The sequence below is a fragment of the Drosophila miranda genome, chromosome 4 (genome assembly GCF_003369915.1).
Source record: "Drosophila miranda strain MSH22 chromosome 4, D.miranda_PacBio2.1, whole genome shotgun sequence".
NCBI lineage: Eukaryota > Metazoa > Arthropoda > Insecta > Diptera > Drosophilidae > Drosophila > Drosophila miranda.
This window is the reverse complement of record NC_046677.1, coordinates 6,636,177-6,662,028: the sequence shown is the minus strand read 5'-3', so window position 1 is coordinate 6,662,028 and position 25,852 is coordinate 6,636,177. Positions and strand designations below refer to the sequence as shown.

Below are 25,852 nucleotides of genomic sequence, written 5' to 3'. Positions count from 1 at the left end.
TCAAGAGGCATTATATTTGAAGAATATTAAACTGCCAACGAAAAACTGTCTAAAAACTGGAGGATATGACATGAAAACTCACTCTTGACTGCTCAGCTACTCTGTAAGAGAGTGCGGAGATTGTTCTCTTCGCTCTAGGCTTTTGCAAACAAAAAGTAAACACTTTTCTGGATCTATTAGAATACTGATATGCCCTTGGGTGTATAGGGCATATCATAGTCGTATCGTTTCATTCATATTTCGACTTGTTGGACTTTCCGTCTGGCCTGAATCTGACCGCAAGCCAGAGCCGCCGCCGTCACCAGCAGCGCTACATCATTTGCGGTTAATTGTAATTAAAGTTCAACGGTATGCTCCAACGCACACATGCCCCAACGCATCAGCACAGAACACCACACCGTACGTACCACACCACCCTCTCTGCCCCACCGTATACACATCCACATCCACATCCACATCCTGTGTGCGAGACGACCCAGCAATCGGTGTTCATTATGTCATAAGTAAGGCAAACATTTTGATACGATTCGATACGCTTCAGACACTGTGCCAGAGACATATTCGAGTGTAGTATATTGTACACAGCATTTGCTCGAGTATATTGTCATTGTCAGTACAAGCGAGTTATTTCGGCAAACAAAATTCTCCGAGACGTTAATTTAATACCAATTACCGCCCCCAACTATAACCGTAACTATGCCGGAAACAAAAACCAATACGATCCCCAGTCCCAGTGATGGACGCGACAACGTCGAGGATGGAATGGCGGCCGTCAATCGACTGGTTGAGAGCCTCACCCATCCGGCGACACCAACCAACAGTCGCCGCCAGCCACGCAGCCGTCTGCCGCAGGGACGACGAGAAGTCACCGACTTCACGGCCAGCCAGGAAGTGAAGCTAAAGGCCGGCAACATGCGCATGGCCAAGATCCAGATCAGTATGGCCAATCTGCGCACCGAAATGGAGGAGACAAACAAGCAGCTGCGCAACCTCTGCAAATCCATCAAGGTCGACGTGGACGCCGAGTAGGGTCATGCAAAGGGTCATTTTCTGTTAGCCAATGAAATTATCTGTTGAAAAGTAGTTAATGTTTTTGATAGATGTTTGAAAAATTGGTTGTTATATCCAAATTTGAAAACCATGAAATACTAATGTATCTAATTCTTAATAAAAAGAATACAAAGGATTGAAAAAGAATCTTTGAATGTCTACTTTAATATGTAAAATCTTTTAAATAGCGAACAGTTTTGGTATTTTTAGTATTTTAAAGTTAAAATAAATCAGTAATTATTCTAAAGTTGCATCTATTAAAAGCATTAAATAGCGATTTGTAAAAATATAAATACACTACGCTCCATAGAGCCCCAATTGCACGTATCTGTTATAATAATGAAATGAGGATAATGTCCTCATTATCATCTCGCACGAGCAGATCTATTGGTAGATGGTTTAATAATACACAGTGCAATAAAATTAAACCTTATTTTTCTTTTTCGAGACCAATTTCAGCTTGTAAAGCTCCTTGAGTAGCTCTTATTTATTTCTAAATTTTAATTCCACTGTTTCGTAAATCGAAATCACTTTTAATAGTAATTTTGGCATGGATGTTTTCCATAGAACTTACACTCCTTCACTCGCTATGACAATAAAAGCTGGCAGCTATGAAACTAAAAATTGGTTGCCATGAAACTTTTAAAGCTGGAGGCTATGTCTCAGCGGAGTGGTAGCTCAATGTTTTTGTTGTTGTTGCTGAGAGAGCAATTAGGAGGTATTTCTTGCTAGGAGAGCAATGGGATGAATGAGATGAAATTATACAAGGTGGTCCGCAACCGCAACGCGATCTCTCTTCGGATCTTATTTTGCACAGTACAACAGCAAACTTTGTTCCTCTCTCTCAAATTAAACATGGCGTCAAAGCGCACCCAGTACTGCTGTGACTAAAATAAGACCCGAATGAGAGAGATAGCGGACCACCTTGTATAATGTCATCATGCTCTCATTCATGAGTGCATTGCGTGAGGGAAGAAAATCTCATAGATCGATCAAAATCCAAAAGGAGTAGCCAGTTTGTCCAGGGTGTCCCCAGGGTGTACAACAAGAAAGCTCTCTAATTTACATAAATGAAAAAAAAAACAAGAAAAAACAATTTTGTAATATTACCTTTCTTTTGCTTTTTCAGGCGGTGCTTTGGCAATCGTATTACCGAAAGAGCATCCAACAAAAAGCATTCGTCTGCTGTTCCCAGAACCAACAAAGAGAGAGATCGAGAGAGAGAGAGAGAGAGAGAGAAAGGTATGTGTACGAGTATATTGTATACAAAAGTTGCATTCATATGTTAATACCTATAAGTTCCTGCCTCATTCTGTGCCCCTGTTCGCTCACCGCCCTCGTATTCTTACCTCCAAATTCCTTTCGAGCATGAGGGAGCTTTTGGGCGGAGAAGCCGGCGTGATGGCTTGATTTAAATTAAAAATTTATTGCATATTTTTTTGCGCCACCCCCCCCACATTGTATATTGCTTCTGCATGTATGTCGGTGTGTGTGTGTGTATGATGGAAAAAATATATTTCCATGTGTGTGTGTATAAATTAAATTTGTGTGCGCCGGCGAACGCGCCCAGGGCCAACAACCGGCAACATGCATGAACATGCCATGAACTCAAATTTCCAACGTCAACGGGTTAAGGATGTGTCCTGGTCGGAGGGACAGGTATATGGTGGTAGCGAAGGGAGGGGACAGAGGTTAAGGAGCCCCGCGGTGGGTGCTCTGTCGAGTCAAGTCGAGTCGAGTCGAGTAGAGTCGAGGGTCTGGCGGTCTGGCACTTCAGCAACCGTTTTGATTACTCGCATGTTTTCGCGTGCAACTAAATTAGCGCACGTGTAATCAAGTTCTGTTCGTTACAAAATACAAAAAACCCAGCAAAAAAATACGAAGAAAATTTACATTGAAGCTTGTATAAAGTCTTTCCTCTTTCTACCCATCCATTAGCCCCGCCCCTGCTCGTGCTGAAGGGATTCATATTTTTTGGGGTTTGTTGTCAACAGAATGTTCAAAGTAAAGTAATTCGTGAACTCGTGTATTCCTTATTTTGTAAGCTAATAATGGGGGAAAATTTGCTGGTACAACACCATCAATCATATCATAAAATATTAAATATAATGAGTGAGAAACTTTGTGTTACCTTATGCACCTCTCCATGGCACATAATACTCGTAGCTCCAAGCGCCGATTATCATAAATAGTGACGCTTACAATAGGTATCGACGGAAAGCCTTGTACAAAAATGCACCATACTATATTTGGGATTAGAGAAGACATCTACCGGTAGGAACCCGCTCGTACAGAGCAAAATAGAAACTCCCACTTGTGTGGTCTCGCAAAGAATCCCTTTCCAAATTGATATCTTACTCATATCGGCGCGAGCGAGAGAAGCGAGTGATCCGGGGGTTGGCGCACGACCAAAGCCAGTGTGCTGGCGGTTTTCCTCCTAGTCTTCCATATTCTTCTAACACACTCTTGCTATATGTTCATGCTAGACATTTTAATTATTTTATTTATTCAAATACTAATTATATGAAAATCCAGCAATATTGATCGAATACTCTATATGATCTACACTCAACGGCCCGATTTTGGACGAGCAACGCGACCATGTAGAATTAATTGAAACACCTTCTTTTTGTGTAATTTGAGAGTGCAGTCCGATACGAAGTTGATTTCGGGCACATAGCTTGGGATCACCCTTGTATCGATTGTAAAGTCCTTGATATAATATGGTGTATTCTGGAACGATAATATCATGAAGGGTATATACGCTGATAGTCGGAAATTCAGCGGCAAACCTTTTTAAAAGGACAATGAAAGGGGAAATTGGCAGCACGTCGTAGCTCATCGGCAATCATTTTGAGCAAATAATTCGAATATATCCCTTCCAAAGCATCGCAATAATTAATTTCCATGGTAGTATAGTTAGATACCGTTGAGCCATGCTTTATGCCGAATATATATGTTCCATTGATGCTATTCAGAGTGTTGGCCAAGGTGAGTTCTACGGAGAATGAGCTTGATATTTGGGATGTTCGATCCAAACGACAGCTGACATTTTGCGCTAGTCCAGGCATGTGATTGATGCACTCCATCTTGGTGAAGTAGGCATCCATCTAGTGATACGAAAAATGTTTTCAAACACTTGCAGACCTGATGTGTATCTGATATCCACCTTTGCCCGAACATTGCCTGTCAGGATTGTCCAAATGAACAGAGTAATCACTCTTAGCCGCCAGCCAACTTTCATTTCAATGGATCCCTTAAACTGAACTGATACACATTTTCCCAAAATTCTGCCTCATGCCCAACCTTTTGCGATTCCAAGTTCCATAACCAATTGACTTTTAATGTAGTTTTAAATGCTCAAAATTTAAAAAAAAAAAACCAAAATTTAATTACTGTCCAGCGTTTGTTTGCTCTACCTATTTTATGACCATATTACATGGGGTACCAATGGAATGAATGAACTTATTCACAACTAAAACTACTTTCTGTCATGGCAGATGGCGACGTTTGTATTCGTTTTTACGAGTAAGCCCCCATAAGCCGTGTATCGCAATCCACGAACAATCCCTGTGTCCCCAGGCTGATAAGAGCTGTGTACTTTATTTTGAGGGTAAATTAATATATGATATCATGACCATAGCTGATAAAACACACATCTGATGCACTCCTATTATGTATTGTATGGACGATAAAAAAGATAGCTAGAATTGATGGTTATCTAAGATTTTTATGTGGGGTGTAAATCAGTATGTAATAAAACTTTACGGCCTGAAGAACCTTTTTGAGCAGTGGCTGGACTTTCAAGTGGACCAAGCGGAAAAAAGCCAAAGATTCCAGGCAGAAACGCAGACCACCTCCCGATGAGCACTCCTGCATGACGCCCGATAAGAAAGAATGCAATTTAGACATCTGTAGACACTCACACATGCTGTTGATCAGTTTTCACTTTATTTGTCCACGGTCTATTACGTTCTTGGAATAAATCTTCCACGCGTTACGGTACGCGCACCGATTCCGTCGTTGTGCAAGTACTCAACCACAGATCGGAATGAACCAAACGGCACGAATGTGGGAAATTCCTCTTCATCCACATACATTTTGTCCATCGTATAGTTAAAGTTCTGCAGGAGGTGATTACTTCAATTATTTTCATCGAAAACATAGCCACCTACAGCTCACCGCTTTAAAGGGACAGCTAAGGTTCGAATGCTTTTTGAGACCCTTTGCGTACATGCTAAACAAGCGATTTCTGTGACGATCTCCAAGGAAGAGACAGGCGTCCACTTGAACATCGTATAGTCTCATTTTCTTACTTTTCTCCTTCGCAAAATCCAATGTGGCATGGGCACCCACCGAGTCTACGGTACGCTTCAACACCATCTGAGAGTCAACGTAGCTCCGATTGTTGATCTGGGAGATTTGAAACTCGAACGTTTCGATAAAGTCTGGGTCACACGACGACACGATAATCTCATCGAGGACAATGCGAAAATTACGCTCTGTCCGCACATTCTTTGACATGGAGAGTAGAAAGAACCAGCAGATCCAAAACACAGTGCCCATGGCTAAGGGTAGGAATGTACTCGTGAGGTGCTTGCTATATATCTGTATTTATTTGCAAATTCAGGCGCCCATGAGATCATTATTCATATGGTGGTCTGGCGTCCATTTGAATAAATGCATGAATTAAAAAAGTCTGAAAATGTATTTAATATTAATTGAATATTTATTTTATTTTGTTTTTACAAAAAGCGTTTGTGTATTATTATAAATGAGAGCAGATTGCAGAGTCAGCAAAATGGTTGGCTGCTTCCCGCTCTCCTCCCCTAGCGGAGGTCATACACCCAGAGAAAAAAGTCCTGACATTTTAATATTCAATATTATTTTGTGAATTTAAAATCTGTCCATTAAAGGACAATATTTACATGTTCATACCATACATTAACTGAGAATATATTTATATGAAAATATGTATTTGATTAGAATTATATTTAATATTTAAAATAATTATATTTAATATTTCAATTGAATATTTTCTCATTTATGTTAAATACATTTCCTACCAATTTAATATATTTTATTCTAACATTTTTTATGTTTTAGTTGAAATAGGCTCCGTATTAAAAAGTCTTTTTGATACACTTGTGATTAAATCAAGCAGAATTTTATTTAATTTCATACTTATATTGAAATTTGGTATGTTAAAGTTAGTCAAAGTGCAGGAATACTCCTCGTAAATTGTATACAGACATAACATAAATAATCAGAATATATAGGATCATATGTACAAATATAGAAACTTAATTTTGGCTATCATAGTGTCGCGGCCGGTGTGCCGTTTTATAATTTTCCGTGTGACGTGGCACTTGCACTTGGTTGAGAGTTCGAAATGAAGAAAGAGAGAAATTCCTATTCATCAAAGAACATTTTGCTCAGCGTAGAATTAAACTTCTGCAGAAGATGATTGTATGATTATTAAGATTTAAGATTCCAGCTTTTTAGCACTTACCGCTTCGATGCGAAGCATAGATTGGAGTGTTATCTAATACCTTTTGCGTAAATGTTAAACAATCGAATCTCAGATCCAGTTCCCAGGAATAAACAAGCCTCAAGTTGATACTTGACTTTCTGATTGTTTGGCTTTCAAAGCTGCAGAGTATGACAAACATTCCACTCCTTGAGATTATGCGTGAATATCAAATGAGCGTGGACGAAGCTCCGATTATTCATTTGGGACAGTTGACACTCGAGTTTTTCACGCTGATCTCATCGAAAACAAAACCACAGTTTCGCTTTCTTTTCTGCCAACAGATCCAAAACTGAAGTATTATACGGATTAAAGAGCTCATTGGAGTTAAAAACCATTTAAATATATATATAATTAGTTGATTGGATGGCTCGATATTTGGGGAATTACTTAAAATACTCTCAAATTTCGTATAGAATATTTATTTTCGTGACAGAGCCGGTTGGATTTGTGCCATTTAGTAAAAACACTGGCCCCACATGTGCCGTAAATTGTTTGTCCGATATTCAAAGATGAAATGGGTAGGGCAGGGGTATCTACAGGTAAGTGTTGAGGCCTTCAATCAGATTCTACCTAATGCAGAAGGCTGTAGTGATGTGTAACCATCGCCCAGACTGGATCACCAACTTCGAGATATATTATACGAGTATGTGGAGACAAGGTAAAACTGGCGTACTTTTGATGTTGAATCCATTTTAAAAGTAAGAAATCCTTTTCCACAGATTGTATTTGGCATTTATTATGAAACTTTTCGTTCAGCATCGGAACTTAAAGTCTGGGTACAATTTTTCCGCGGGTTTTGATACGCGCATTCAATCTCTGTTTGGTTGAGTATTCGATCAGTGCCCGAAAGACGCCCAGCGGTATGAAGGAGGGTAGTTCCTCCTCATCGAAATAAAGTTCCTTAAACGTGTAGGTAAAGTTCTGCAGAAAGCGTTTGGAATAACAATGGAAATGACTGTTAAAAATATTATCTGAGACCACTCACCGCTTTAGAGGGGCAACTCAGGTTGGAATATTTTCTTAGGGCCTTGGCGAAGATGTTAAACAATCGATTCTTATGGCTCACATCGAGGAAGAGACACGCATCCAATCGTACATCGTATAACCTCATTTTTGTATTGCTGCTTTTCCAAAAATCCAGAGCGGTACGTGCAGACATTTCCTTTAAATTACGTTTGAATATTATTTGGGCATCCAGGTAGCTCCGATTATTCCTCTGGGACAACTGAACCTCCAACTTTTCAATCAAGTCCGGATCTCGGTCCGACACGATGATGTCATCGAGAACTAGACGAAAGTTGCGGGGCTCTGTCATCACGCCATTTATTATGAGAAACCAGCAGATCCAAAGCACAGCGATCATGGCTGATGTTAAGAACAGAATGCTTATTGTATCCGCATTAACCACCGATATAAACTCTCTCTTGTGATGTGCAATTGCAGGGTCACAAGGTCGTTTGTTATTAGGAAATAATCTACTGAAGAGCGATCAATTGATTCATCATTTAGATACGCTAGTATTTTCATATAAATGTTTTTATAATAAGTCAATTTTCTGCTCCCAAATTTCGATTGATTTATCATAGAAAATGGCAGATAAAATATATACATTTGTATACCCTTGCAGAGAGCATATTTGGTTAAAATTGGATACACACTACTGAAGAAAAGCTACGCTACAGAACTTCTCTCTCTCTCTCTCTCTCTCTCTCTCAGTGTGGCTTAGCAGTAAATGGTAAACATGTCGCTGGCGGAGCGAGTGATATGCCTCAGAAAAATAAAAGAAATATATATTCTATACTCTCGTTTTTTAATCGGCCATTTCGATTACATAACATGAATGGACTTTAGATTAAAATATATATATTTATTTCCAATCTTGAATCTAGTTCTTGGCCAAAAATTTCCCCGACGTAACGATGCGCACACCCAATTGTTGCTGGGTAAAATATTCGGTAATCGTACGGAATGTACCAACAGGAATAAACGATGGTAGATCCTGTGTCTCCATTTGCCAATTGGTAAACGTGTAGCTGAAGTTCTGTGATAAACAAATGTTAATCCAATATAAATCACACTTTTGAATGGCGTTTACTCACCGCCTTGAAGGGACAAATGAGATTTGCTTTCGTATGCTTTTTAAAGCTTTTAACGTAAGTGTTGAACAGCCGATTCTTGTGGGCAGTTCGCAGCAGGAGACATGCATCCAGTCGAACGTCGTAAACCTTCATTTTCTGATTGTTTGGCTTCCAAAAATCCATGGCAGTACGTACACTTATCTCGGAGACATTTCGCTTGAGAATAAACCCACCGTTCACGTAGCTCCGATTGTCGATGTGGAACAGCTCGCACTCGACCTTTTCAAACAAATCTGGCATCCAGTACTTTATGACGAATTCTTCGAAGTAGACTGACATTTCCCCAGAAATGACTGGCTTCATGAGGCTGATGACCGATGAACTGATGATGATCCAAAACAAAGTGTTCATGGCTAACGCTTATGCTGTAATGCTCGTTAAAGCCAACAAAGTCATCTGAAAAACGTATTATTTTTATAATTATGTATTTATTCTATTAGTCGATAGTTGGTTATTGATATAGAATGATTAGATGATTGGAATTATCCAAGCGGAATGATACATAGGGACATAGGGATAGCAGAATAAATATTTGTAGCGGAATATTGGAAACAGATAAATATAAAATTAAAAAAAGTAGGTCATTCGGGGGAAATATAAACACAACTAGCAGTCTTGGTTACTCCCTTTCTCTCCATGTTTTCCCCATCTCTCCTGACAAATGCGAGCCGTACCCCCGAAACGAACTCTATCTGGAAGCGAGGCGTGGCCAGCGCTATAAAACTCCCGAAATATATGTATAATAGAGAGAGAGAAGAAAGAAAATGGAAACAGCTAGTGCCCCAGCTAAGAATTTCCAATGCTGCCCAGCCAAGCTGTAAATTTTCACATTACTTAAGCGCTTTCATCAATTTCGTATTAAAAAGTTTTCGCCTTTTTTCATTCTTTTGTCTTTGGTCCACGCAGAGAGCAGACAACAGACGCCAAAAGGAAATTCCGAATTCGTTTTATCAAAGATTTCAACAGAACGCATTACATTTTGTGATTCGGAAAATAAATAAGAAAAGAAGGCCTAATTTTTAAGACCAAACTATTAGAAACACCTGCATTCAAAATGTATATAATCCTCAATATATCATAATCAAAACCATTGCGCGGCGTGTGTCTAAGTTCCTGATACCGTCCATAAAACTATTGACTTTGTATCTCTCTAGAAAGTCGGTTGGGGCATCCTTGTAAGCCAGGCGTGAGAGTCGCTCTATGTCTGTCTATTTTTGGCCTTATTATTATTTGAGTAAATGCAAGCGGCCTCGTTTCAGTCTTAAATTTCCCTCTGGGAAACACTATGTCTCCTGGCCCTGCAAATGATCTGGCAGTTCAACCCAGTTCCCAGAGGAAGTATCTCCTCCACTTAATGTATTCCACATGCCGCAGCCAGAGAAGATCATCCTTCGCCCCAGTCCAATGTGCGTACCTTGATGACAGATAGCATCCTCTGCCAGCAACTGAACTTATTAGATTCTTTCAATTACGATTTCTCAAAACACTCACAGACTCAATCAAAGACTAACCATAAGATGAAAGGCTCAAGTCTTCTTATAATCAGTGTACATATGTGTAGAGTTCAGTTCGTAGTGTTTCGTAGGATTTAAAACTCGTGATTTAAGCGATCATCTCACTTGGTTTTTTCCAGTTTATTGAGTTGACAGCAATCAGCAAACAGCCATGCCAGCAAACTGTTGGGGCTACCAGGTCTAGCCTGGTCATTGTATAAAGTGACGTCAGGCCCTACTCAATCGTCCATTCAGTTGCATGTGAGCCAGAGGCTTTGACTGGTGCTGAAAAATGAGCTGCATGCGAAAGATGCATTGCGGCAGGAGTTCGGGCAGAACTTTTTCGTTCAAATAGGCGCGGGTCAGGGTGTAGTTGAAGTTCTGTTGAAGAGTTCGTAATGCAGAAACTTGAATACATATCCTGAAGGTTAACTTACCGCCTTAATGGGACATTCGGGTCTCGTATTGACGAATGAGGCATAACTGTTGTAGAATACTCTGACAAATCGATTCTTGTACCCATTACTGATCATATGACAGACATTCAATTTGACATCGAATAGCCGCACCTCCGGCAGTCGAGGACGACTGATGTTCATTGATGTCCGCATCGTGATTTCGTTCACTGTTTTGTTGAAAATCAAGTGTCCCGATAGATAGCTGCGGTTCTGCTCCTGCTCGACGTAGGCACTTTGAGAGACGATTATCGCGGGATCATCGACAGCGAAGCTGAACAGATCGACCTGCAGCACATAGGCGGCAAGGCAGCAGCTGAAATATCCCCCGACAGCGAGAAGATATAGACGAAGAAGCACCATCTGTTCCACTTGATAACTGGCTGGCTGCACGGACAGAACTACGATTAAAATGGGGGGGACTGTGCGACTCCATTGTGCCCGGCAATTATCCGCTGCGATGGCGGAGGCAGGCCCTAATGGCTTTTTAAATGGTGTCGTCTGGTCCAAATTGCCACAATCTCTCAATATGTCAACAATACGTATTCATACTCGTATACTCGTGTGTACACACATACAATACATTCATAATTTCTGCCAGCTTGTTTTTTTTTTTTTTACATTTTTTTGGGTCTTTGAGGCGCTTTCAAAAAATACATTCGTATGCACTAAAGTAAAATGAAAATGTTTCACGTGTGGCAGGATTGAGAGTCGAGAAAGCGGCTAAGTACATACAAATGAAAAAGGGTACAGAAAAAAAGAAACCTAGAAGAGAAATGAAAACGAGTAAAAAGGGAAAAGAAAGCAAAAGGAAATGGTATATCTATGAAGGTACTGACGGTGATTGTACCCTGTTTTCTGAGATTGGAAACTGCAAGAGAATAAAATATCATTAGCTATAATCATATATGGAGGATGGATAGTGCCCCGATAACTAAAATAAAAGTATAATACGTAAATAGAACTCAAAGACTGTAAAAAGATTAAATATTGTTCAAAAGAGAACACCTTTAAAACTCTTATGTAGAGTACTATTGTGTCTAGTATACCTTATAGCATACCCCTTCTAAAGTACAGAAAACGCAACCCAAAGGATGTCAACAGAAATGTTAATAACACCAGTGCACCGCCAACGCAATCGCCATTGCCTTTGCCTTTGCCAAGTGCTGCTCCCAGCCAGGATGGGGATGGGGAACGCAGCTGTGAATAAGGATAAGGATAAGGATGAGTAGAAGCTGAGTATGAGGATGTGCCTGGTGCCTGGTGCCTGGTGCCTGGTGCCCACTGAGGCAAAAACAGTGGCCGTAAAACAGAAAATGCAAAGCGCAGCAGCCGCAGCAGCCAGTAAAGTGAAGAAGCAGCCCGTCTGAGGCCCAGTCGAGTGTAGTTCAAACATCACACCTACCGTTGAGCGTCTACCGTCTGGGATCTGGGATCTGGAGGGTCTAGAGTCTCGTCTGCAGATGGAGCTGTGGTCCATATTATGTAAACATTTGCAGGGTTTCAATTTTTTTTAGCCTGGCATCTTCCTGCTCCTCCTCTTTGATTCACACTGGGGCTATGCCGTGGGGGCCACAATTTGTTTTGTAGCCGGCTTTTGTCGGATTCCCCGGGCTCCAACGCTCTCAATCGAATACGTGTGGAGGTTTTAGCCCGACAAGTCAGAGAGGAACTGTTTTTGCCTTTAATTCTTGGTGGAATTTTTGCCAGTGGAATATTTGAAAGCCTTCGACAATAATCAACAACTTGATGAAATATTAATTCGATTGAATGAATTTTCTTCACGTGCAATTATTTCGAAAAAGTGAAAAACAAACTAATTTTCGCATTTTCAAATAGCAATTTCCCTAAGTGACCAATTTGTTTGAATGCAATTAAAACAGCCGAGGACTCATACGAGTAGGTCCACCGCCTTTCCGACATTTCCATTTGCATGACAAAGTCGTTGGTTCTTCTAACGCGCTAACCATCGTACTGAAAACTTTTGTTGCGTTGCACTTTAAATATACATATCGCCATATATGTTATGCAAATTTGTGCAATTTTCATTCATTTCCCCGCCGCCCCGCCCGCCACATGCGATACAGCCCGGATTGAGAAAAGCAGAGCAGGCACCCTAATTAGGCTTTTGTGAGCGTGTGAGGGCTCATTTTATATGCAAATTGCAGTCGATTGGTTTCGCATTACATAATTAATAATTCAATGAGAATGCATGTCAATCACACGCACGAGTACAGCCACACCCACACCCACACCCATGTAGTAACGAGGAGACGGCAGAGACCACCACTTAGAGGACCTGGCAAATTGTGGTTCTGTGGTTCTCATAGACCGAATAGTTTTGCCAACTGCTGGGTGTGAATATTCACAAGTACGGGCTACTCGAAGCACCTCTTGCCGCAGTTTCCATGGGTCTACTGAATTATTACTGGACCTACCATAACATTTTCCATACCTTGGGGGTATACTTATAGCAATTTCAGTATATGGCACATTTGCAATTGTTTCGACAGGTCATGACAGAGGTATACTTATGGAAATTGCTGCCTTTCTGCAAAAGAATAGGTCATCCCGGTGTCCTGCTAGCGAATATAATATGTACTTGTAATATGTGTATTTGTCCCACAAATACGAATCCGATCCAAACTGAGTGAATGATCCATCGGTTTGGTTGCTATTTGTGTTTCCAATTTGTTGACTTCTCCTCAAAATAAAGCCTACACGTATTCAATGGTCTTTGGAATCTTGAAATTGTGTGTGGGCGCATCTATAAATAGGGGCGCGGCCTCAAGGCCTATTATTTTTTGTGCAATCAATAAATTTTACAGTCGAGTGCACAGGTGCTGCCGCATTTAGTAGGCAGTGGAGGGGCAACAGCTGAACAGCCTTTGGAATGGCATTGGAAGATGTGACACCGACTCCTCCTGCAATCCTTTAATTTGTTTAATTTGTGATTTCGTTTAAGCCACAAATTTTCGGCTGCTTCTTAAGCATATTACAGAAGTTGCACCGCGTCTCTCCCTCGATCTAAAGTGGCCCCCTCATGTCAGCAAAAACTCGTTAAAAATCACTTAAAATTCCATCATCATAAATTTGTCAAAAATTGCACACTCGTTCGCTTCACGATGTGCGCTCGAAGCTCGAAGCTCAGAGCGGCAGCCTTAAAGTGTCGACATTAATGCCGTCTTTTGTCTACTATCCACAGTTCCGTTTCCCCAACCCCCAGGGGGTTGTGGGATATGTTTTTCACTTCAACTTCATTTTCAGCAGACGAATGTCTTAGTTTGCCAAATTGTTTCTGTGGAAATCGTCATTTACAAAATGCCATTCCAAGGTCACAGAGAACTTTATTTCGTTGTTTTTAGCACATGTTTCACAACAATTATTGTTTCACTTGTTCGGTCATTGGAACTTCAAGATACTGTCAAATGAATCAATCGTGACTCAATCTTTAATTTCTAGCGTCACTTCTGACATTCTTTATCACTATACTGTCGTAATAAAAACTTTATAGATAGGAGAAATCAAAAATCTGAGTACATAAGCTTATAATTACTTACTTTTCAGTCGCTTATATTGATTGATGGAACTTCAATATTTGTGTAGATTATGATATTTTTCAATTAATTATTAGGTATTTTATTGACTGATTGAGAGATACTTTCTGTGGGGGATCTATATCAGGTGGCCTTCACAAATGGTACCTTGCAAGGTGTGAAAAACTCTCTTAGAACTAGTAGTAGAGAGAAAACTTCCTCTGTTCTGCTAAGCCACACTGTGAAACTTTGGGAAAATTGCTGTTTTAAACAGAACTGCGTTTTTCCAAGCATTTTAAATTGGTTTAACATACAACGGCCAGTGTGAGCGACTCCATAGTCAGGTGGAAGTTAATCGCTTGTTCGGTAGATATTTTTCCACTCACAATTGCATACATAAATGTATAAGATTTTGCTATGGTAAATGGTTTGGCTTAATGGCTGCCTAGTCGATGTTCTTAGCACACACTGATTTGTTAGAGAAAGCTTAAATGACGCACAATCGAAATGCAAGTGCCTGGGCCACACTTTGTGTATTTTAAACGTGTCTTTTGATAATTAACAAATGCATTATGTCCCCGTTGAATCTCTTAGCGGCGCCCTCCAGTGTATGACCCTCTAAAAGATCTTGCGTAGGAGTTTTGGAATATAGCGTATCAAGGCACAGGTTACAGCAAATAACAAAAGATTCCCCTTAACCTCCTTTTTGGCCAGCTTTTCGATGTCACGCATATCGGGCTGCAAAGCGCGCAGCATCTTGATTGTAGAACTGCAGAATATTTAAAGGTTCGTCAACATTCACTATGTGTTTTTTAGTTTAACTTACGTTTGAAATTTTATTTGAATTTAATTTTAGTTGGTTAGTTACCGGAGCTGTTTGGTTTCCGACTGTCGAGAAACTTTGACGCGTAAAACAGGGCTGCGTTAAGAGTATTTCCAACAAATTGCAAAACAATGTTTTCTACTAAATTTACTATGGAAACTGTCCAAGAATGATTTCTTTTGATTTTTTTGGTATTAAAATAGATGCACTATTATTTAGCTTATTCCCATTTTTCTGCAACTTGTGTGGTCACACTGGGGTGCAGTGAACAGCTGACTGGCAGACCAGAATAAATATGTAAATTTATTTATATTTGTCTGAAATAATTAAAGAGTCTTTTGACCATGCTGCGCATACGAATTAGGTTTGCCGAGAAGAGCTTCCGAACTTTGTCTTTGGTTCGCGCCCGCTCCAAATCCTTGCCTGGCCCTCGCGAATCGTGTAGCCTCCGAGAACATATTTTTCTCTGAACAGGGCCATCTAATAAGCAGTTCGGTATCGAGGGTTTGGCTTGTCTATGCAGCCATCCACAACACATGTCACAGACAGTCGTCATGGGTTCGAGCGAATGCAACAAAGCCGCTAGGAAATGGACACCTGGCACTGTCCTGTTTCCTATTTGTTAAGATAGTTCAGAAAATTCTTCTATTAAGTAAAAAAAGCTGTATAAGTAGTAATAAGAATTTAATCCATTAAATTTAGTTAAAACACAAATAATTCATTCAAAGAAAAAAGAAAAGAAAAGAAAAGGAACAAGCCGTTTGCTACTTCGAACAGTCTCCAAGTCGATCGATCGTCTAGGGAATATTGTTATATTGTAATATGGTTGTTTTGAATGGCTTTGAGCACCACATCATTTAATATGTCCTTGCGTCCACTCACTGGATGCACAATCCGAATAAAACGCACACGCCTGCTCCTAAAACGGATATCCTGCCGGGGCTCGGAGGCTGTAAGTTTGATATTTCCCACGGCAACCCACTGGGTCATGTCACAAGAGGTCTCCACGGCGCAGTTGAACGTGTTGTTTTTTTGAGTACTTTGGACTAAAATGTTATTGATTATGCACCAGAATGGCATCTTGATTACGGTCTCATTCTTTTTGACCATGCAACAACTCTCCCAATCGTTTGAGGCCAGGTCTAGGCCTGGACACACCCCGGTACGGAATGCCAGATCCGTCGGTCTGATCGCTTTATCGATGGCTTCGAGTATTGTATCCGGGTCGAAGATACCAGAGGGACGCACCACACGCACCAGGTCTCGGACAGATATCAGAGGGAGACGTACAAGCGAGATCACCGACTTGATGTCCACGCAAGGATTGTGGCGACTCCATTTGCACACCGCTTCAAAGATATTCCCTTCGTAGGCAAGGAAAGTGTCCCGTTGCAGGACTTCCTCCAGCAATTCCTTGGACAGCGTTTGGAAGGAGTCGTGTTCTAGCAGTAAGTAACCTTTTTTGCACATGAAATCGAGGCATTTCGTGGCCAGCTCTTCAAGATTGAATACGCGCGCAGTATCCAGTATCGTGCAGACGTTGCTGACGGCCAGATTTTTCTGCAGGTGTCTGGCTATGGTCACCTCGACTTCCAGCAGGCCATACATATTGCCCAAACCGAGCACTTTGATGATGGCATCCACCTCCAGTGTGGATAGGGGCAGACTGCCAGTGTAAAGGTAGCCCAGGATTACTTTGAATGCCTCCAGCGGCGCCTCCAGCCGAATCTGTTGTCCCTCTGACTCGCTTATGCCACCGGAGAGCAGTTCACTGAAGTACTGGCTGCGACATATTAGAATCATGCGGTGCGCCGGCAGGCGCTGATCCTCCACAATAAACGATACGTCCGAGTAGAGATTGTTCATGCAGAGAGTGTTCAAATCAAAAGCCAACAATACGTCGCTTAAGGGGTCGACGGTGGATGAAGAGGTTGCGCGTCTATTCATATTCGTTACTAGATTTCTCTGTGTGTTTGGACAGTGTGTGTTATTGGTTTATCTTTCCGTATTCCGTATATTCTGTTTACTTACTTTTTTACTTTTTCTTCAGCAATTTATTTTTGTTAAGCACAATTTCATGTCACGTCACTCTCTTCAATGTTAAGTTGGCTGTGAGAAAATATATCGATTATTGGTTTATCTTTCCGTATTCCGTATATTCTGTTTACTTACTTTTTTACTTTTTCTTCAGCAATTTATTTTTGTTAAGCACAATTTCATGTCATTTCACTCTCTTCAATGTTAAGTTGGCTGTGAGAAAATATATCGATTGATCTTATCGATGCATTGAATAGACTGCGATATTATATCAACAATTGCTGCTGCTTATAAATCCCGTAAAAATTGTTGCTGTTTGCATTAAACTTTTTTCTATTTTTGACTGCTTTTATTTTTTGTAATTTAATGTAGCTGTATGTCTCCATCCCTTAGGGCTGCAATAGCACGTTTATTTCAGGGACTGTTTTTATTCCAAAGTTAAGTTTAAAAGTTAAGGAGATCATTCGAGTTCCCCTTTTTTGGCTAGCCTAGTGATGTAAATTTGAATAAAAACATCGATGTCGATGTCCATCGATGTTGTCAAAATCAAACATCGATGTTGGATTGATACATCGGATTTATTCTTCGATGCAACGATGTATGACCGATGTTTCAAAACTTTCCCATTTGATTATAAAACCGAATATTCAACAAAGGAAAAATTAAACTTGAGCTTTCATAGCAGTCTTTTACATATCATAGGACTAAACGAAACAATATTTAACATAAAAGAAATGATTATGCTTTCATAGCAGTCTTTTACATATCACTGTAGATATCATCAGAGATAACTAATATTTCAAATAAGTACTATTTGTCAATGCTTTGCAAAAACCAAAATGCGGCTTAGTCGCACAGGTGAAAGTCTATTACGTGTTCGACTTAATATGTTAGCAGCCGCTGAGTACACCCGTTCAAAATACACCCAGAAGATGCCATTAACGTCAAAAATTGCATTGCAATTTTGTGTAAATTAGGATAGGTACTTTTCATACCGTCCCAAAAACACGCAGGATTGCTTTCAAATGAGGCAGGCATTGCTGTGTTTGCTGCTTACAAATTTGAAATTAATTGATCGATGTTTTGCAAAACATCGATACATCACTCAGCATCGGTAGCAGCAAAAACATCGGAAAACATCAGTAAACATCGGCAGAAAAACATCGATGCTCGATGCATCGATGTTTGTTTACATCACTAGGCTAGCCTGGCCAATGGCACGTGTTTGGATCGGACCGCAAACAGACGAATTCCCGCAGCATTAGAACTGGAAACACATGAGAGTGGTGGACCTGGTTGTCACACCCATGCATAAACTCGCAACTTCAATATGAGGATATCTGTGAAACTCTGTACATGCCCCAACTCTTGCCAAATGGCTTAAACCCCAGAAACTTCTTCAAGACAAATGAGTTTTTCTTTAAGACCGTTCACCGTCTGAGTTTTCTTATGACAACCTTTAGTTTATTACTTTTGGTTTATGTTTTCGTCAGTTGGCCAAATGTTTTAGTTGTACGTAGCGGCAGCAGTGGCAACAGCAGGGGGCACCTCCCATCCACAGCTTTTTGTGGCAAGGTCTTTCCCTAGCTCCATGGCTCCATGGCGACTTCAATTTTTGGCAACAAAATGCAGTCAAAAGTTGCTGCAACAGCACAAAAAAATAAAGAAATAACACCAAAGAAAATCCGCCCAAGGCAAAAAGCAATAACAAAATATTATTATCAAAATCATTCATCATGTGGCTGCAGGCAATAAATTTTCGGCTTCTTGCTGCGAAATGTAGCAACAACAAAAGAAGGAAGAACTACAATTATTGTGGTGGTAGTAGAACACGTACTAGTGGTAGCTACGGCAGCTAACTGTTAATAAATCGCAGTTACAGATATCAGCCAACAGTTAGCACAGTTCGCAACAGCGGCAGTGGCAGCGGCAGCTGGTGCGGCGCCACAGACGGCCCAGAGTGGGGTTTCCTTCCAAATGCGGACGCATACAAGTTCGGGGCCGTACCCCCGAAACGAACTTTAACTGGAAGCGAGGCGTGGCCAGCGCTATAAAGCATTAACATAAAACTCCCGAAATATATGTATAATAGAGAGAGAGAGAAGAATGAAAATGGAAACAGCTAGTGCCCCAGCTAAGAATTTCCAATGCTGCTGTGGCACAGTCGCTTTGCTCAGCCAAGCTGTAAATTTTCACATTACTTAAGCGCTTTCATCAATTTCGTATTAAAAAGTTTTCGCCTTTTTTCATTCTTTTGTCTTTGGTCCACGCAGACGCCCAAAGGAAATTCTGAATTCGTTTTATCAAAGATTTCAACAGAACTCAGTAGATTTTTTGATTCGGTAATTAAATACAGAAAAAAAGTTGAATTTTTAAGGCCATTATTATTAGAAATTATTAAAAACACCTGCAACACTTAGGATTAAAAAAAGGTTTTTAAAACATCATAAAAAAATATAAATTCTATACGATTTTTGGCCTTATCATCATTTGCGTAAATTTAAGTGGGATGGTATAGATAAAATTGAGACCATAGAATATATGTAAATATGTATACCCGCTGTCAGGAAACCACCAGCCACCTTTCAGTGCCTGTTCCAGAGTCCAGTTCGGAATAGGACGCAGAGAAGGTGGAAGCGATCTGTGCACGCGGCAATCGTCGGAATCAGGGTTTCTTTGACATCATCTTTGAGCATCGAATGGGGTCGAGGATTGAAGAAATCCTAGACGATCTTCACAGGCTGCGCATTGAAATCAAGGAAATCCGAAACTTCGTTTTTTTGTTCACGTATTCATTAAAAAATATACATTTTTTAGTGTTTTTGGCCTTATCATAATTTGAGAAAAAGTAAGCGAGATCGCGTAGTTATATTTCTGCCAAGAACCCCAAATAATGCCGTAATCGTAACTTGTTCTACTTCTACCATCTTCATAATATTTTCCATTAAGAAAACTGTAACAAAAAGAAACAATTAACATACAAAATTCGTAATATGAGTAGCGTTAATTCTGCATAGAATATGTGTACCTTTGTGCGCAGGCAGCAAACCACCAACCACCTCCATGATATTTCGCGCAATTATTTTTCTCAGTAGTGTCATTATCCCGGTCTAAAGTTGAAAACTTCATGTTCAGGTGAAAAGCCAGTGAATCGCCGGCTGTTCCTGAATATTTTCCCAACGATTTCAGCTTGTAGTCTTCCTCTTCGCTTCCTATTTTAAAATCGTCGTATCGAGCATAGCTGTTTTCTCCATTGACATCTTGGAGCTCGATGTACAGCTCGTGAGGCTGGAGCAGGGTCATTAGATGAATTTTTTCCAGTCCCAGGAAGAAGTTTTCCCGTAGGTCTCCGAACCCAAGTTTGTAGTCGATCCAGTTCCGATTAAAGTCTACATGGCCGTTGACTCGTCTCTGGATAACCGTCCAGCCAGATCCGGACACACTGGAATTGCAGGGCACAACGAATGGATCTATTCCGGGCAATCTTATGGTATGGATTTTAGTGGAATTTGTGAATCGGAGACAACTGCTTGCCTCCGAGATGTCTTTCAGCTTTTGTTTGAGGGCATTCGCATGAACCTCCAGTTCTCTGATTGATATATCCTTTGATTGAATTTGCGCCTCTCTAGATTGAGTTTGCATTTCCATTTTTGAGATCTGGTCTTTCTTGTCAAGGATTTCGGCCTCACGATCTTTAGCATCTTTTTCAATTTTCAAAATTTTGATTGCTTTTAGGTGCAATTCAGTTTCCTTATCTTTCAGCTGTTGATACGAGCTCTTAATTTTGGCATCCGTCTGTTGTTTAAGATGCTCCATCTGTTTCAGCATCTCGTTTACCTCAAGTTGGACCTTGAGATCCTCCATCTGTTTATTTGCCTGAGTTTCCATTGACTTGGCAAGCTCAAGCTTGCTTTCCAATTGGGCGTTGTAAACATCTTTCTTTCGGATTTTATCCTTGAGATCGTTAATCGTTGCATCCTTCCCCTGGCATAGGGCTGCGTACCTGAGTAGCGGCTTCACAATCGGATAGCAAATGGCACCACACCGCCCATCGTCCTCATCGCGGGTCACCTCACAGTGCTGGAAACGGAATACCCAACTAATTAGTTCATTCAATTGCAATTTCCCAATGCACTGAGTTCTCACAGCACGATAGAGTCACGTCTGCTCCTACTTGCAGGAAGAGAAGCACCATAATCCAATATATTTGCATGACTATTCCCGTTGAAAGACTTAAATCAGACTGAATGCAGGATAAGGGGCTCAAGCCTTCTTATGTATCAATTCTTATCATCCAAAGTCATAAGTCATGATTGCATTATTTTCGTTGTTTCATATTGTTTTCGACATAATAATTAGAGCAAATCATATATATTTACATACATTGCATTGTATATATTATCATGTATTTACTCGTAGATCAGAGTTGACTTCGAATGGCATCCTTATGTGATGTTTCAGATCCTGTTCAAGCTTATTGCTGATAATAGAATGCCACCATACTCAGTATTATGTACTGTCGTTCTATGTGCAGGTTCTTATCAGCGAACCTTTTATTATTTATTTATTTGTGAAGTTCAATCTGAGGATTTTAATCGATCTAACTAAAGACCTCAGTCCCGCATTATCTGTATAAAAGTATATATCAAGTTTTTGCGACTTCTACGAGAAAGCCGCAGTCGCGGAAATGCTTAACACCGGATAAGTGTTGTAGTCTTCCTTTCTCGCTCTCGCTTTCTCTCTCCAGTATGGCGCCCCCTGGCGGAGGCCGGATGGTACTGCGTTGGTGGGCAGAGAGCGAGAGAGATGTCTAGAAGTACTTAGAATACAGTTCATACAGTTAAAAGTTACAAAAATAAATCATCAGCATTCAAACCGGGTAGAATAGTGTCGCGGGATGTGTACGTGTCAGGACTGGTTTTACGAGCTAAAATTAAATGTATTTGCAGTAGAATAGTAAACCCTAATGGATACTTATATGCAAAACATGTTCGTAAAAGCCAAGCTCATTTATAGTATAAGAATTATATTTTATTACAAGAAAAATATTGCGTAATAAACAATTGAGCACTAAACAAGTAAATACTTCGTTTTATCTAAATTGGATAATATAAAAAACATGAAATCCATATTCCTTCCACATTTAAGTGCATAAACTAGTAGATTAGTCATGATTTTATTCGGTGGGGGACTTTAAGAGTAATTTGAAACTCCAAAAACCATTTCTGAAAACAATCAAAAGAGAGAGATGTTCAAAAATTGTATTCTGTATGTTTGGATGATCTTTTCCTGCCTGCCTTGGACTGGTCTAAGCTTTGTTAACGTCGACAAAAGATAAACCAGGAAGCAACCCGTTTTTGAAAAATCATACACGCATAACACAAACGGTAGATAGAAAATAAAATTCACCTGAACACACACCAAACACAATTCATACTCATGCTGCAGCCCCAGGATGAGAGTTTGGGGGATGGAGGCTCCACCGTGTTCCCACAGACTGAGAATACATCAGAGGATCCAAGTGTTGGGGCTGAACAGACCATAGAAAATAGTACAACGCTTTATTTGGACCATGAACAGATCAGCAAACGCTTTACGGAACTGTTACAACTCTTCGACAGCTACTCAAAGATCATGGACGGAGAACAGAAGCGTCAGGGCCATGGTATGAGTGAGAAAAGTGAGCCATTCAATGATCCCTAATCTATAGTCCATTTACCAAAGATCATGATGAGGGGCTCAAGGTTTCGGCGGAAACTGTGACGGACAGCACTATAAAGGCTGCCACCTGCGAGGTGAGCATACAAACGTCTTGGTCCCTGCTGGAACAACAGAAGAAGGACTGCCCAACAGTAGAGGAAGGATTGTCTGTGTCCGCCAAGGAACCGCCCAGCCAGGTTCAGCAGCATACCATCCACATCGAGGTGGAAACGGTGCCATCGGAGACAGATATGCAACGGGCGCCACTGCGCCAGAGATTTGCCAACATTTTAGTGCAAACCTTGGACGCAATAGTCGGCTGCATGTTCATGGTCGGCGGCAACATCACCTACTTGATGCTGCTCAGTGTCCTGTGCATTTGGTGCTACTATCGGTGACCAGGGTAATAAAATGCACTCTTCTTTTCCTTTTCTAAAAGACTCTGGAGTTATTAGTTTTGAATTGAATACATTCATTGCAGTACAGTCGGGGATGTCCAGCAAGTGCTCGCCCCGTACCAATAATCTATTAGTCTTGTGTTTCGTTTCCTCCGTCTTTTGCAGTTCCTCTTCGGAGTACATTTTGCAAATTGCATTTCATTCTTCTACTTCCTCTTTGCCCATTGTCATTTGTAATCATCATTATCGTCATCATCCTCATAATCAATTCCCTTGTCATTCGAGAGCTGAATGTAATGCAGTGCAGTGCAGTGCCCTTCCCCAGCCCCCAGCCCCCAGCCCCCAGTCCCTCTGCCCATCCCCATCTTGAGGTTGTCGCTCCTCGTTATTCTCTTTGCCACTTGTTTGATAAATAATTGTCCGTCGTTTAGGTAGGTACATAAACATGCAAAGTTAAGAGCATATTGTATATGCCCCCATGCCCACATAGCCCCTCGCCAGCTTGCGACCACATGCTGTGTGCTGTGTGCCGTGTGCCGTGTGCTGTATGCTGTGTATCTCTCCGAGAATGGCTTGGCTAACGGCTCTTGGAAACCGCATGGCTAAGCCTCTCTGCTGGGCCCCTGACCACATCATCAAATGCAAAATAGTTCGAAATGGTAAATGGAAAATGGGAAATGGGAAATACGAATTGCAGAACCAGAAGCAAAAGCAGCAGCAGCGTAATTGCCACCGCACCAGACCCAAAGCTGAAACCAATAAACCAGCACACGTCGATTAGTTGCACATGAATGCGGCAACATGGGCAACGGCGGCGGTGGCGGTGGCGGTGGCACGGACAGGTGATGGGGATAAGGATGGGGATGCTGATGGGGTTATGCGATGGGCGAAGCTTAGCTGCTGGGGCATCCGGAGATCTGGTGGGGTAAATGCAGCCAAGACAGGCAGTCACACGACGTTGAGCTCATTTAAGCCATGTCTTAAGAAGCTTTTGTCTATAACATTTTCCTGCTCTCCTTGCCACAGTGGCACGGGGCACAACCACTGTGCAGGCACCAAGGAGGGTTTGAGTTTGACCCAAGTGGCCGGCCATAGGTGACCGACCAATTGGCAAAATGTTCGAACTATGCATGTCGCCTAACCCGACTGAAGAGGAACCGCAACGGGACGTTGCCTGGCAACAGATTTCACATATTTGCGTAACCCAGCGGCCGCGTCAACCCTCTAACCAGCAATCGACTAACCAAACTAACCGGCGATTGCTCATTCGCCCAGGGAGGAGGAGTGGAGCGGAGTGGAGTGGAGCGAAGCGAACCGCCTTCACCGCATTCCAGGCGAGACGCGACGAGGAGAACGACCATGAATTTTGCATTTTCTGCTGTGTGTATTTTTAGCGGGGCTCTGCCGTTGGGCAGGCCTGTGATTCATCAAAAGAGCGGCGACAGCTGACAGGCCGACAGCTACGCATAGAAATGAATTATACAAAAACCAGATAGACAATGGGCAATAATGCCTTACGCCTTACGCTTTACGCCTCACCCTCCATCGCCACCCGCCTAGCCCCCAGGGGGAAACACCTGAGGCGTCGGCAACGACGAAGCGAATTGCCTACACTCATTCTTTATTAGTTGAACCACCAAACCAGTTGACAAAAGGCAACGAACGCCGGTCAAAAGAACCAAATGAGAATCAAGATATAACCGCAAAGCCAGACCGAGCCTTGAATGCCCTCTGCTTCGAAATCCCTGAGCTTTTGGAATTTGAAATTGTTTCACAATAAATTTAGAAATACTGATAATTATTGGTATTAACCAAATGTACATTTATAAGAGTCCCCTGCATTTATTCAAATCATTTGTATATATTTTTGTAATTTTATTTGAGTTTTCCGATAAGACCTGTTCAAGGTCAGAACTACAATATACCACATACTCGTATGTGTGTGTTTATTGGAACAAAGAAAGTCGATGTGAAAATACTCTACCCGTTAGGTCAGAAAAGTATTGAAAATCCCATTACTTAGATTGTATTTTATGGCATACCAAGGGATTATCGAACATGTTTAGATTGAGTCTAAAAAGAAAATGGCATTCTCAACAATCCCCCCGGTTACAAACGACCGACAACACATAAAATGCACATCTGCTTCCGACCATAAGTTCTTATACATATGTATATGCTACATTAATGTGTTGTACATATTTAATTATGTATGTATGTATGTATTTTTGTTTGTATACCAAGCCAACGTTTTGCAGATCGTTCAACTTAATTTCTGATAGTTTCAATAGAAAAGCTTTGCATAGCAACCCCGCCAAGCGTACATTGTATTATATGTAGGATGTATGTATGCCCCGTCATGCCGATCAAGAAGCTTGTACATACACCCTTATGTAAATACGTACGTATGTATGTATGTACACATGTACAGTGAAACCTACCACTGTTATATAATTATTGTTTGCGAGATGTCTACCGCTAAGAACTCTACAGGACAGTCGGAGTGTAAAAAGATGGGAAGCCACGTAGGAGAACTTGCTTTGGGAACCTCACAGATCCGTGCGTCAAGAGAACTTTCACTGTACACAGCATGTGCACAAGAGTTTGTAACATTCTGTTTAGGGTTTTTTTTTTGGCTTGCTGCCTTCTGGCATTTGCCTTCGCTCGAATGGTTTGCCAACATTATGAC

At 41.1% G+C, this 25,852-nt stretch overlaps 11 protein-coding genes across 12 annotated transcripts in view; 3 read left to right on the top strand and 8 right to left on the bottom strand.

The window, feature by feature from the left end:
- LOC108162866 overlaps positions 1-25,852 on the top strand; it is a 51,151-nt gene that overhangs the window by 14,776 nt on the left and 10,523 nt on the right. Inside the window, exon 2 of the mRNA XM_017297815.2 lies at positions 2,180-2,292. The gene's annotated coding sequence lies outside the window, so the exon portion shown is untranslated. The remainder of the gene's footprint in view (positions 1-2,179; positions 2,293-25,852) is intronic.
- Positions 505-1,168, top strand: LOC108162879. Its single transcript, XM_017297832.2, has one exon. It carries the CDS (start codon positions 697-699, stop codon positions 1,027-1,029), a length of 333 nt encoding a protein of 110 aa, XP_017153321.1. The 5' UTR covers positions 505-696; the 3' UTR covers positions 1,030-1,168.
- Positions 3,587-4,160, bottom strand: LOC108162878. Its single transcript, XM_017297831.2, has 2 exons — positions 3,843-4,160; positions 3,587-3,783 (listed from the first exon to the last, which is right to left on the bottom strand). The coding sequence occupies exons 1-2, from the start codon at positions 4,158-4,160 to the stop codon at positions 3,619-3,621; spliced, it is 483 nt and encodes a 160-aa protein (XP_017153320.1). The 3' UTR covers positions 3,587-3,618.
- LOC108162875 lies at positions 4,978-5,622 on the bottom strand. The gene is made up of 2 exons (XM_017297828.2): positions 5,233-5,622; positions 4,978-5,174 (listed from the first exon to the last, which is right to left on the bottom strand). The coding sequence occupies exons 1-2, from the start codon at positions 5,614-5,616 to the stop codon at positions 5,019-5,021; spliced, it is 540 nt and encodes a 179-aa protein (XP_017153317.1). The 5' UTR covers positions 5,617-5,622; the 3' UTR covers positions 4,978-5,018.
- On the bottom strand, positions 7,015-8,347 carry LOC108162876. The gene is made up of 2 exons (XM_017297829.2): positions 7,569-8,347; positions 7,015-7,504 (listed from the first exon to the last, which is right to left on the bottom strand). The coding sequence occupies exons 1-2, from the start codon at positions 7,944-7,946 to the stop codon at positions 7,349-7,351; spliced, it is 534 nt and encodes a 177-aa protein (XP_017153318.1). The 5' UTR covers positions 7,947-8,347; the 3' UTR covers positions 7,015-7,348.
- LOC108162874 lies at positions 8,392-9,111 on the bottom strand. Its single transcript, XM_033392639.1, has 2 exons — positions 8,683-9,111; positions 8,392-8,624 (listed from the first exon to the last, which is right to left on the bottom strand). Exons 1-2 carry the CDS (start codon positions 9,070-9,072, stop codon positions 8,469-8,471), a joined length of 546 nt encoding a protein of 181 aa, XP_033248530.1. The 5' UTR covers positions 9,073-9,111; the 3' UTR covers positions 8,392-8,468.
- On the bottom strand, positions 10,323-12,614 carry LOC108162877. Its single transcript, XM_017297830.2, has 3 exons — positions 12,075-12,614; positions 10,652-11,869; positions 10,323-10,595 (listed from the first exon to the last, which is right to left on the bottom strand). Exons 2-3 carry the CDS (start codon positions 11,030-11,032, stop codon positions 10,443-10,445), a joined length of 534 nt encoding a protein of 177 aa, XP_017153319.1. The 5' UTR covers positions 11,033-11,869; positions 12,075-12,614; the 3' UTR covers positions 10,323-10,442.
- On the bottom strand, positions 14,722-15,216 carry LOC117188622. Its single transcript, XM_033392640.1, has 2 exons — positions 15,032-15,216; positions 14,722-14,974 (listed from the first exon to the last, which is right to left on the bottom strand). Exon 2 carries the CDS (start codon positions 14,959-14,961, stop codon positions 14,824-14,826), a length of 138 nt encoding a protein of 45 aa, XP_033248531.1. The 5' UTR covers positions 14,962-14,974; positions 15,032-15,216; the 3' UTR covers positions 14,722-14,823.
- Positions 15,696-17,382, bottom strand: LOC108162868 (BTB/POZ domain-containing protein 9-like). Of its 2 annotated transcripts, XM_017297819.2 has the most exons (3): positions 17,201-17,382; positions 17,060-17,137; positions 15,696-16,993 (listed from the first exon to the last, which is right to left on the bottom strand). In XM_017297819.2, exon 3 carries the CDS (start codon positions 16,973-16,975, stop codon positions 15,839-15,841), a length of 1,137 nt encoding a protein of 378 aa, XP_017153308.1. In that variant the 5' UTR covers positions 16,976-16,993; positions 17,060-17,137; positions 17,201-17,382; the 3' UTR covers positions 15,696-15,838. The 2 variants fall into 2 exon arrangements, with proteins under 2 accessions (XP_017153308.1, XP_017153309.1); XM_017297820.2 differs by lacking the exon at positions 17,060-17,137.
- Positions 19,432-21,306, bottom strand: LOC108162867 (microfibril-associated glycoprotein 4-like). The gene is made up of 3 exons (XM_033392638.1): positions 21,212-21,306; positions 20,094-21,145; positions 19,432-20,018 (listed from the first exon to the last, which is right to left on the bottom strand). Exons 2-3 carry the CDS (start codon positions 20,951-20,953, stop codon positions 19,850-19,852), a joined length of 1,029 nt encoding a protein of 342 aa, XP_033248529.1. The 5' UTR covers positions 20,954-21,145; positions 21,212-21,306; the 3' UTR covers positions 19,432-19,849.
- LOC108162873 lies at positions 22,419-23,203 on the top strand. Its single transcript, XM_017297825.2, has 2 exons — positions 22,419-22,730; positions 22,790-23,203. The coding sequence occupies exons 1-2, from the start codon at positions 22,505-22,507 to the stop codon at positions 23,161-23,163; spliced, it is 600 nt and encodes a 199-aa protein (XP_017153314.1). The 5' UTR covers positions 22,419-22,504; the 3' UTR covers positions 23,164-23,203.